At 42.5% G+C, this 11,963-nt stretch overlaps 1 protein-coding gene across 1 annotated transcript; it reads right to left on the bottom strand.

The window, feature by feature from the left end:
• Positions 1-911: 911 nt before the first annotated feature.
• On the bottom strand, positions 912-9,658 carry LOC136518038 (probable acyl-activating enzyme 16, chloroplastic). Its single transcript, XM_066511691.1, has 14 exons — positions 9,603-9,658; positions 5,385-5,503; positions 4,987-5,136; positions 4,384-4,451; positions 3,830-3,935; positions 3,473-3,631; positions 3,284-3,337; positions 3,138-3,218; positions 2,880-3,017; positions 2,305-2,464; positions 2,010-2,088; positions 1,599-1,742; positions 1,253-1,310; positions 912-1,180 (listed from the first exon to the last, which is right to left on the bottom strand). Exons 2-14 carry the CDS (start codon positions 5,412-5,414, stop codon positions 1,088-1,090), a joined length of 1,320 nt encoding a protein of 439 aa, XP_066367788.1. The 5' UTR covers positions 5,415-5,503; positions 9,603-9,658; the 3' UTR covers positions 912-1,087.
• Between the last annotated feature and the right edge of the window lie 2,305 nt (positions 9,659-11,963).

The raw sequence follows: 11,963 nt of genomic DNA, 5'->3' as shown, positions 1-11,963 counted from the left end.
TCGGTCCGGGTTGGTATTTGCATTGGATTCCGACTGTATGCAAATACGTACGTACACGTACATCGACACGTTGCAGAGCTTGCAAGTGTCTGTATGTACGCAGGCAGGATCCGAAGCATACGCCGTACAGACCGGGCTGGGAGATCTGTGCCACGCCGTTCGATCGAAGAGAAAACGTCGGGCTACACAAACTCCGATCGACACGTACGGTTGCCGTTTTGTACTCGAAAAGGAAACTCTGATGGATGCTGTGTTCGTTACTGTACTATATAGGAGTAGATCGCGTCGTTGCCATGGATTGGATTGGATCGCTCGCTCGACCCGCCGGCGACATGGCAGCGGCTGCGGGCGGCGGAACCAAGGCGAGCGCCAACATGTGGGCCGTGCTCGCCGACGAGGATCCCGGCGACAACGAGGCAGCCAAGAGACTTGAGAGGGACACCAAGGGCAGAGAAGCCACGGAATACAAGCACCAGCAGACGATGGCGACGGCGGCCTCGGAGGCCGCCGTCGGCAACGCGCAGAGCAGCGCCGCCGGGACGTACGGTCGCAACGAGAAGAAGGCGCGGAACGAGCGGAGCAGGAAGCAGAGGAAGAAGCTGCAGCCGGTAGCGGTGGCCAATGGCGATGCTAACAAAGCCGTCGTCGTACAGGCAGAGGAGGCCACGGCTGTCGGCAGTGACGAGTCTGACGGCGAGGAGGAGAGTACCAGCTGCTGCCGGACGGTGGTAGGCAGGCTGCTGCGTGCGGCGGTGGCGGCGGTCCTCATAGCCTTCTGGGTGCATGCTGCTGCGCCGGCTCACACCGCAACATGACCATAGTTCATAGCAGATTATTACTGTACTACCTCAATAGACAGCATCAGTTTTTAATCGCAGAGCAAGATCGCTGTAAAGTCGGAGGGTTAGCAATGCGTTTTGAGTTTGACCAATCACTTATTGCATGTACACACATACATCTAATAGTGTAGTAACCTGCTTATTCATCGTTTATCCAAAAAGAATTTGTTTCAATCAGATGGATGCATCCCTCTCGATTTTCTTATTAGATAGATCTGCTATTAGAGCACACGCACGCGCTCCGCATCTCACTTGAACAACGCTTCGATTTCCCTTCTGTACTTGTCTGTCACTTTGTCCCTTCTTATTTTCATGGTGGGTGTCATCAGACCATTGTCAATCTGAAGAAAAAAAATATTGTCAGGTTCCATGCAAAGATAGCTTCTTGATTATAAATATGAATGAAAACCCACCGTAAATGGTTCGTCGACAATCATAATTGGCCCGACACGGAAAGAGCAATGCGCGGTCCTGAAATTTATTAACAAAATAATTAAATGCTTCCTCTGATGATAGATGTCATCAATCAAAAAGTCAAAGTCATGAAATAGTGTCACGTGCACACAGAGAAGGACATAGTCCCAAAAACCCATGTTTGTTTGTAATCATCATATGAATCATCACTCTATCAATCAAAATCATGAAATAGTGTCACATGTGCCTCTTTTCAATTCTTTTCACCCATGTCTTCGTATTTCCAACAGCAAGAAGAGTGAGACAGGGAGAGAGAGAAACAACAGAAGGGCGGGCAACTCTCACCAGGTTTTCAATTCATCATATAGCATGTTCATGACCTTATCTTTCGCTAGTTCGCCATTCTCACCAAGGATGGACTTCCTTTTTGCTTCTGCTAGAACTTCATCATTGTTGGGAACAATTATGGCACCAAGACGCCGTTGATCCCAGAGAACAGTGGCAGGAACTTCGTGACATCAGTGGCACTAATCTAATTACCATTGCTATGTTCAAATCTAGCTAATCTCATCGCCGGGAAATAAAATTGTTAACGCATGAGCAATGCAGTAGCCATAACACCACAGTTTCAGATAATGACATGGGTTTTTTCTTCAGAATATTTCCCCTAGTTGCATCAAGAAAAAGATATGTGCCCACACATAAAGGAGTCTGAATTGAGTGTAGTGATAATTATAGCTGGGCATATCTCTTACCTGGCCGATCACAACTATCTGATTAATCAAGTTACTCCTGCCGGCTGCTTCCTCGATCTCAGCAGGTTCAACATTTTCACCTACAAATGAGATGGTCAAGGTCAGTAAAAAAGTTACATGATATCAACTAAATTTTCTGTGTGCAACATCAAAGACCAAACAGTAAGTTTCCTAACAGAATCATAAAAAAAATGACAAAGAATATATTTATAATATAAAAAGTACACATTTTTTATATTATAAATATAAAAAAAAGTACACATTCTGAAAAAGGAGAGACTAATTATAATCTGAACCTGTAGAGAGGACTATTGTATCCTTTGCACGCCCTTCAAGAACAAGCATCCCTCCACACTTGCGACTTGGCCCTATGGCATGGTGACGTACAATCCAACCTACATCTCCAGTGCTGAACCAACCCTCTTGGTCAAAAGCTTCATTTGTAGCCGATGGATTCTAATGACAAACAAAAAAAATCATGAAATGAGTCCTCCAGAAAGCTGAACACTCAAATAATATCATTAATCTGTGCATGGGGCCGAGACATGGATTCTAAGATTTAGATGCTTGGTTCTTAATGTGCATTTCACTTTCGGCAATGTCTATCAACACCATACGGAAGGATTAATATATTAAGTAAAACATGAAATTATAAGAATAATACTACAGCTCCTCATTTTGTCAACTATTGTAGCAAAGATATCAGGCTGTTAATACCTCTGGAATATTCTTAGCTGACTTTAAGTACAGAGAATCTAAAATAGTGTTCCACAGAGAACTAATTAATTCGACGAGCAACATGTTAATGGAACATCAGCATTCTAATTTAGATTTGGCAATTGATTTGTATCAGCAAAGAAAGAAGTAGAACCTTATAGTACCCCTTCATTACTTGAGGTCCTTTAATTTTCACAATCCCCTTTGAACCATCTGGGAGCACCTCACCAGTCTCTATGTCGAAAACCTTGATTTCAGTATGCTTTATTGGGTGGCCAATTGTCCCAAGAACCTTCAAGCGACATACACAGTTAATGTTTAGCATTGTCGACTTATCGCATGTAACAAATACGGAAACAGTATGCAAGACTATATCCAATTAGTAAATAAAACAAGCATTTCCTCATCTTACATTACAGAATGGTCGTCTAGCAGCAACAACAGGAGAAGTCTCAGTAAGACCATAGCCGTTTTGTACTTTAATGCCAATGGCCTGAAAGAGCAGAACATTGATAAAGCTACTGACATTTAAATAAGAAGTTTATTGATAACCCTTACCTCAAAAAATTTATCAACATGCATCAGAAGACTTCCACCGCCACTAATACCAGCCTGCAAGTTATCACGGAAACTAGGTGATTTATTAAGTATTTGTTAAGTGGGTGTTAATAAAGTTCAGGTTACACTTAAAATTGCAAGGATCATTGATGCAACACAGAAATAAGAATATAAGCAAAATTAATATACCTTTGAAATCCCGATTGCTGAATGAATTTTCTTGTATACTAGAATCTTCGCCAGATTATGTAAAGGCCAGAGAAATGCAGCAATCAATCTTGCCCACAGCCACTTCATCATATAGGCGATAAATGATGGTTTGACAAGATTGTTTGATAAAACTGTTCCCTTTTCAATGGAGGAGAAAAACAGGAAAAGGAAACTGAGTCAAGCAAAGAAAGAGGCCACAAGTAGATAATAAAGAAAGGAATTTCAACTTCTAGAACGTCTGGTTATTAAAGAATAAGGAAACAAAGTATAGCATCTTTGAAGTAATTCCTTGCAGCTAATTAAAGCAAGTAGCTTATGACAATTCAGTGTCCGGACCTCATAGATCTTCTTTGCCTCCATATATAGTAAACTTATCTTGATAAGTGAAAGAGCAATAATTTTTCGAGCAGCTGAACTGGATGAAATCTGCTTTTGAATTGAACTGCAGAAAGTCAAGAAGAGAGTTAGGAAATGGGCAAAAGACTTTCCATAAAGTGTCACTACTTACTACTTGACCATTCAACGGGGGAAAAAAAAACTACACACATGTAGCCTCTGCATGGGCACCAATGCATTAGTGAACTGAAGTGTCCCTATTAAGTGAACAATCATTTACTGTAGTACATAAGTGGTTTATCACTACACCGCCTCCATTCCTTTTTATTGATGTTATTGAGTTAAACAGTTCCAAAATGTAACTGAACTTTTTTTTTTGTTTGTTGTTATAGGAATTAATAATTCTAATGCTACAGGTTTAATAATGACAAATGTAGAGATATTTCAAACATTGATATATTTTAATATACTGGTGGGCAAGTTTTAGTAAGTTTCTCCAGACAGAGACAACTACAAAGCATCAAATGAAACTGAAGGAGCAGAAGAACACTAACCTGTACAAGGTTTCATAGACCAGTGGTACTGATATAATATAGTGAGGCTGGTAACGCTGCAAATCTTCCTATCAAAGAAGATAGAAGAAGATGTCAAAATGCCCTAAGGAACTTCAACATCTTCTGCAACAGATAGAAAATAAAACTAGTGAACAACAACACAGATAGGACTGTAGAAACGAGTTCTGCAGATCACTGCATGATAATACGAGATCTGGCCCATTTTGCAGCTTTTAGTAAGCTGATAAAAAATAAAAAAAGGGGCAGACCCAGTGCCGGAGGCTGCCACATGAGTGGGGTTTGGGGAAGGGAAAACCGAGGCAAGCCTTCCTCCCGCAAAATCTACGGAGAGGCTGCTTCGAACCCATGACCTGGTGACTCAGTGATAAAAAATAATACAGCATATTCATACAGCAGAGCACGCAAATACACTACGAGACCACATGAATTGCTCAATAGCACACTAGGTGCTTTATGCAGAGCAAGCATCCTTGATAACATTACAAGGTGCTTAATGCAGAAACTAACTAACTATAGTAAGGTAATTTCCCTCAAACAAAACTACAGTAAGGTAATTTAAGTTGAAACATATAAAAACCCTACCTTCAGATACTTCACAGTAGTGTAAACTTGCTGGATCCCGTACGAGAAGATGAAGTACTCACAAGCACGCTCATATGCATGCCATGGTGGAAGCATGCTTAGGAACCTATCACCAGGTTCTGCCGGCACAATCTCCCACAGATTATTTATCTGTGGAACAGAACAGCATAAAATGCGTATGAACAGAAAACAATTTGTCTCGGATTTTTTAGCAGGGTGATTGAAATGTTTACAAGACATTCCAGGAAAAAACATAATATTAATTAGCATGAATGCTTATGCTCATATTATAGAGATTAGGAATTCACATCAAGATAAGGAAATAAAATAGTAACTAATACACATGGCGTAGCATCGCTCAACAACCTTGGCTAAAAGTGTAATGTTTCTACCTTCACCTGATGCAAGAGATTTCGGTGGGTAAGCATAACGCCTTTTGGTGTGCCACTTGTTCCACTAGTATATATTAGTGTGGCCACATCTTCAGGACTAATAGTTTCGAAGACATCTTGCTGACCTGACAAATGAAAAACAACAGTTCTATTGACTATAACACAGTTTTGAAAAAAGCAACTGTATATGCTAGTTGACTACCAGAAAATTGAACATTCAATTTCCTTGATTTGCCTACAGGACTACAGGCATAATCAATCTACTGCATGATATGACAGTATCACTGAAGGGAAAAAGAATTAATGAAGGATGCAGTCCCTGTTGCATGATACAGCAGTGTATGTCATTGAAGAAAGGAATAATAATTTTCTAAAAAAAAAGATGTCTGAGATTCTTCACCTATTCCTATAATCTTGAAACAATAAGAAAGAAATGTTAGTGTTGTTCACAGATTCCAAATGAGCGCAGCAGCAGCAGCAGCAACAACAACAACAATAAAGCTTTTAAGTCCCAAACAAGTTGAGGTAGGCTGGAGTTGAAACCCAACAGAAGCAATTAAGGTTCAGGCACGTGAATAGCTATTTTCCAAGCACTCCTATCTAAGGCTAAGTCTTTGGATATATTCCATCCTTTCAAGTCTCATTTTATTGCCTCTACCCAAGTCAACTTCGGTCTTCCTCTGTCTCTCTTCACGTTACTATCCTGGCTTAGAATTCCACTACGCACCGGTGCCTCTGAAGGTCTCCGTTGGACATGTCCAAACCATCTCAACCGGTGTTGGACAAGCTTTTCTTCAATTGATGCTACCCCTAATCTATCACGTATATCATCGTTCCGAACTCGATCCATTCTTGTATGACCGCAAATCCAACGCAACATACACATTTCCGCGACACTTATCTGTTAAACATATCGTCTTTTCGTAGGCCAACATTCTTCACCATACAACATAGCAGGCCTAATCGCCGTCCTATAAAACTTGTCTTTTAGCTTATGTGGTACCCTTTTGTCACATATGACACCAGATGCTTGGCGCCACTTCATCCACACTGCTTTGATTCTATGGCTAACATCTTCATCAATATCCCCGTCTCTCTGTAGCATTGATCCTAAATATCGAAAGGTATCCTTCCTAGACACTACTTGACCTTCCAAACTAATATCTTCCTCCTCCCGAGTAGTAGTGCCAAAGTCACATCTCATATACTCAGTTTTAGTTCTATTGAGTCTAAAACCTTTGGACTCCAAAGTCTCCCGCCATAACTCTAGTTTCTGATTTACTCATGTCCGGCTTTCATCAACTAGCACTACATCGTCCGCGAAAAGCATACACCAAGGGATGTCCCCTTGTATGTCCCTTGTGACCTCATCCATCACTAAGGCAAACAGATATGGCTCAAAGCTGACCCTTGATGTAGTCCTATCCTAATCGGGAAGTCATCCGTGTCTCCATCACTTGTTCGAACACTAGTCACAATATTGTTGTACATGTCCTTAATGAGCCCGACGTACTTCGTTGGGACTTTATGTTTGTCCAAAGCCCACCACATAACATTCCTTGGTATTTTATCATAAGTCTTCTCCAAGTCAATAAAAACTATGTGTATGTCCTTCTTCTTCTCCCTATACCGCTCCATAACTTGTCTTTTTAAGAAAATGGCTTCCATGGTTGACCTTCCGGGTATGAAACCAAATTGGTTCATAGAGACCCGCGTTATTGCTCTCAAGCGATGCTCGATAACTCTCTCCCATATCTTCATAGTATGGCTCATCAACTTAATTCCCCGGTAATTAGTATAACTTTGAATATCCCCTTTATTCTTATAGATCGGTACCAATATACTTCACTCGTCAGACATCTTGTTCGATCGAAAAATATGGTTGAACAGCTTGGTTAGCCATATTATAGCTATGTCCCCGAGGCATCTCCACACCTCGATTGGGATAACATCCGGTCCATCGCCTTACCTCTTTTTATCCTTTTCAACGCCTCTCTGACCTTAGATTCTTGGATTCTCCGCATAAAGCGCCTATTGGTGTCATCAAAAGAGTCATCCAACTGAAAGGTTGTGTCCGTATTTTCACCATTGAACAATTTATCAAAATACTCTTGCCATTGATGTCGGATCTCATCCTCCTTCACCAAGAGATGCTCCCTTTCATCCTTAATGCACTTAACTTGGTTGAAGTCCCTTGTCTTTCTCTCACGAACCCTAGCCATCCTATAAATGTCCTTCTCTCCTTCCTTCGTACTCAAATGTTGGTAAAGATTCTCGTACGCTCTACCCTTTGCCACACTTACAGCTCGCTTTGTAGTCTTCTTTGCCACCTTGTACTTCTCTATGTTGTCCACACTCCTGTCATGGTACAAGCGTCTATAGCATTCTTTCTTCTCCTTAATAGTCCTTTGGACTTCCTCGTTCCACCATCAAGTATCTTTAGCCTCGCCTCCACTTCCTTTGGTTACTCCACACACCTCTGAGGCAACCTTCTGAATGTTGGTTGCCATCTTCTCCCACATGTTTATGTCCTCTTCTTCCTTCCAAGAGCCCTCTTTGATAACCCTTTCCCTGAATACCTCTGACGTCTCCCCTTTCAGTTTTTACCACTTTGTTCTTTCAATCTTAGCTTGTTTATCCCTACGAGCACGCACCTGAAAACGAAAGTCTGCCACCAAAAGCTTATGTTGAGAAACAACACACTCCCCTGGTATCACCTTGCAACCCAAGCATGCTCGTTTGTCCTTTATTCTTGCGAGGACAAAGTCAATCTGGCTAGAGTGTTGTCCGCTACTGAAGGTCACTAGATGAGATTCTCTCTTTCTAAAGAAAGTGTTGACTATCATCAGGTCAAAAGCTACCGCGAAGTCCAGAACTTTCTTCCCCTCCTGATTCCTACTACCATATCCAAAACCTCCATGAACTGCCTCGAAACCTGCGCTTATAGTACCTACATGCCCATTAAGATCTCCTCCTATAAAAAGCTTCTCACTACTTGGTACAGCTCTAATTAGGCCATCTAAGTCTTCCCAGAATTGTCTCTTAGCACTCTCGTCGAGGCCTACTTGGGGGGCATGCGCACTAATTACGTTCAAGACCATATCATAAGATAATCCTATCTCCTTGCCTTCTCACTCCCACCACACCATTCTTGAGGCTCTTATCAATCAAAACTCCTACTCTATTTCTATTCACGAATGTCCCTGTGTATCAAAGCTTGAAACATGTATTGTCCACCTCCTTCGCCTTCTGACCCTTCCATTTAGTCTCTTGAACGCATAATATATTTACACGCCTCCTTGTCGCGGTATCAACTAATTCTCTTAACTTACCTGTAAGCGACCCTACATTCTAAGTACCTAAACAGAACCTAGTTGGTTCGACTAGCTTCCTTACCCTTCGCATCCGTCGACTCAGATGTGAAGACACTTGCTCATTTTTCAATACACCCGGGCACCGATGTAGCGCGCGCCACTAAGGAAGCGGTGACCCGATCCTTGCTCACTTGACACCATGCCCAGATCGCGACACGGCGCGTCACTAAGGGGGTGCCGACCTGGCCCTTGCCCATTTAACACCATACCCGGGTTCCGATATGGCGCATCGCTAAGAGGGTTACGCCCCAACAGTTTTCTTTCGGGTTTCATCTCCATTAGAATGTCTAGATTTAACGTTGGCTCGCCACGCCTATCACAACCCTACTCCTTTACCAGGGCTTGGGACCTGTTATGTAGAAACCAAATGAGCGCTGCTAAGCAAGAAAGAAATTAAGTGTTAAGCTTTTCATATAACTAATCGATCAGGTCAAGATTTAAATCAGAGATTTGGAAAGGACCATATACATCCTAAATATAACAGGGCATGAACTACTACTACCAAGTCCTCTTCGGCTTGAATTTAGGTGCCTATTTTGTTGTCATTTACAATGTCACCTAATCCCTCCTATATTGGTTGAATTTTCTTTTTTAATATCACAGGCACATAAATCAGCTGTTGGTGGTACAAGCTTGGATGCTCATGTTATGGGGGTATGAAGCTATCAAACATGATGAGAAATACTACAGGAAACATAGCGTATGAATTTATTATCCTTTACCATTAGAAACAGTGCATAACAGAAAAATGTGCCCATAAAAAAATAAAACAACAGTTCTTAAGAAGTTGCACTGTCAGATTATTGTTAATTATGATATGTACCACATTATGATATCCCACGGAAGGTACCTTGCTGGCCAGAAAGAAACAGTGCATTACGGCTTTCTCGACCAAGTTCGGTGATATCCTTGTAGCCAAAAAGTGGTATATCCTTCACAGCTTGGCTATCTACGCATTATTTGTCACCCCAAAGTAGAACAATGAATCTTGTATTAATCCTTGATATGAAAGATTATGGCCGAGCAAGAGGGAAGGGATTTCCTTCTTAATTCTTGCTTGATTAAATCGATACATCTCCTCTTCTTATATAGAGAGGTTTACTTGACTACCAAGCAAGGCTTACTTGACCCTTAAGTAAGCGACCTTTATCTCTAATTAATTCTAACACTAATGGGCAATACAGCCAACCCAGGCCCAATAAGCCCCTGACGTACTCTAACAGTCCACAATAAGTGCAATGCTGTGATGGGGAAAAACAATAAATCCATAATCACAACATGAAAGTAAAACATAAACAAATATAAGTACTAAATAAATATGGAAAAAGTCTACTTAACCCCCCACCTTTCATACTTGGTCTACTTCACCCTCAACTATGAAACCGTCTGTTTTACCCCCTGAACTTTTCAAAACCGTCTATTTTACCTCTGGGTGGTTTTCAGCGGCGGTTTTGCTACAGTAACGGTGGATTTGCTACAGTGCAGTAGTTTTGAATTTTCTTTTTTTTTATTTATTTTCGGTGAATTTTTGAAAAATCATAGTAAATCATAGAAAAATCATAAAATGAAAAATCTAATTTTATTGGACTCCACGTGAGTAGATCTACACAATGAATATATAATACGGTATGCTTTAGTACAATTTTTTTTTGTAGATTTAGATTAATTGAAAAATCTAATTTTATCAGTAATTAATTAGAATTTATCTATAACTAAGTTATACATAGTCCAATGAGTACGAAATTTTTACTATAGTTCAAGCATACAATAATTAGCGTACCATAAAAATTTCACCATAATTGGACCATAGAAGCTGCAGCTATGAATTATTCCAATTAATTACAGACAAAATTGGATTTTCCAATTAATCTAAAGCTACAAAAAAAAATTTGTACTAAAGCATACCGTATTATATATCCACTGTGTAGATCTACTCATGTGGAGTCCAATAAAATTAGATTTTTTATTTTATGATTTTTCTATGATTTACTATGATTTTTCAAAAATTTACCGGAAATTTGAAAAAATTCAAGCACAACGATACTGTAGCAACAACTGTCACTGTAGCAATTCGATGTTACTGTAGCAACCCGCCGCTGAAAATCCGCCCAGGGAGTAAAATAGACGGTTTTGGAAAGTTCAGGGGGTAAAACAGATGGTTTCATAGTTGGGGGAGAAGTAGACCAAGTATGAAAAGTTGGGGGTTAAGTAGACTTTTTCCAAATAAATATTATGCAGACGCATAAACCACTGATAGTAGTATAATCTATCAGACCCGTTTCCCATGCCCGTGACCGACGCCTTCCCGAGCGCTCGGCCCCTCCCGTGCGCTCCCTCACTGTCGCCGCCTCCTCTCCGCCGCCCCTCCTCCATTCCCCTCTGGCCCGGTCCTCGCCTCCTCTTCTCTGGCTCGCCTGCCCTCCCCTCCCCTCCGCCGGATCTGAAGGAAGGGCGTCGGCGGCCCTCTCCTCCCCCTCCACCGGATCTCTAGGGCGTCAGCGGCTCTCCTCGCCCCCTCCGCCGGATCTCCATCCATGGCTGCAGCGGCCCTCCCATTCCCCTCCGGCCCGGTCCTCGCCTCCTCTTCTCTGGCTCGCCTCCCCTCCCCTCCACCGGATCTGAAGGAAGGGCTCAGGAGGAGGCGCCACGGCTTCGGGCCTGTCCGCCGCGACGGCAGCAGGTTCAGCTGCGACTGCGACCGCCGGATCTGGAGGGGGTGGCGGGTGGCGCGGCGTGCCTCTGGTGAGGCCGACGAGGTCGGTGGCGGCAAGGAGCACGGACCTAAGGGCGTCGCGCGGGGAGGTGCCCCGCTTGGCCTCGCGCGCGACGAGGGCGACACCGTCGAGCAGGCGCCGGAGATCCCTGGACGCCATGGGAAGGGAAGGTGTGGAGGCCCCTGGACCAGGAAGAGAGAGGAGCTGCGTGGAGGCGGCAGGCGCGGCGAGACTCACACGGCCACGGCAGCCCTTGGAGGGAGGGGTACATAGGTCAATTTACATCCGGACAGATATGTCCTGTTCGCTTAGAACTACTTCAACAGTATTTTTCAGCGAACGAAGTGTTTTCTTCTCGTAATAAATCAGTATAAGGCAAATTTCAGCGAAACCAAGGTCCAGACCCTTGCAGCGCGCCATATATTCATGGAGCTTTGCCTTGTCTGGTGTGACTGTGACATGGTTGCTCCAAACAATTTTTAGACTCCTAATTTATT

This window comes from Miscanthus floridulus, chromosome 17 (genome assembly GCF_019320115.1).
Source record: "Miscanthus floridulus cultivar M001 chromosome 17, ASM1932011v1, whole genome shotgun sequence".
In the NCBI taxonomy this organism is placed as follows: domain Eukaryota; kingdom Viridiplantae; phylum Streptophyta; class Magnoliopsida; order Poales; family Poaceae; genus Miscanthus; species Miscanthus floridulus.
This window is presented reverse-complemented; position numbering and strand designations above follow the sequence as displayed.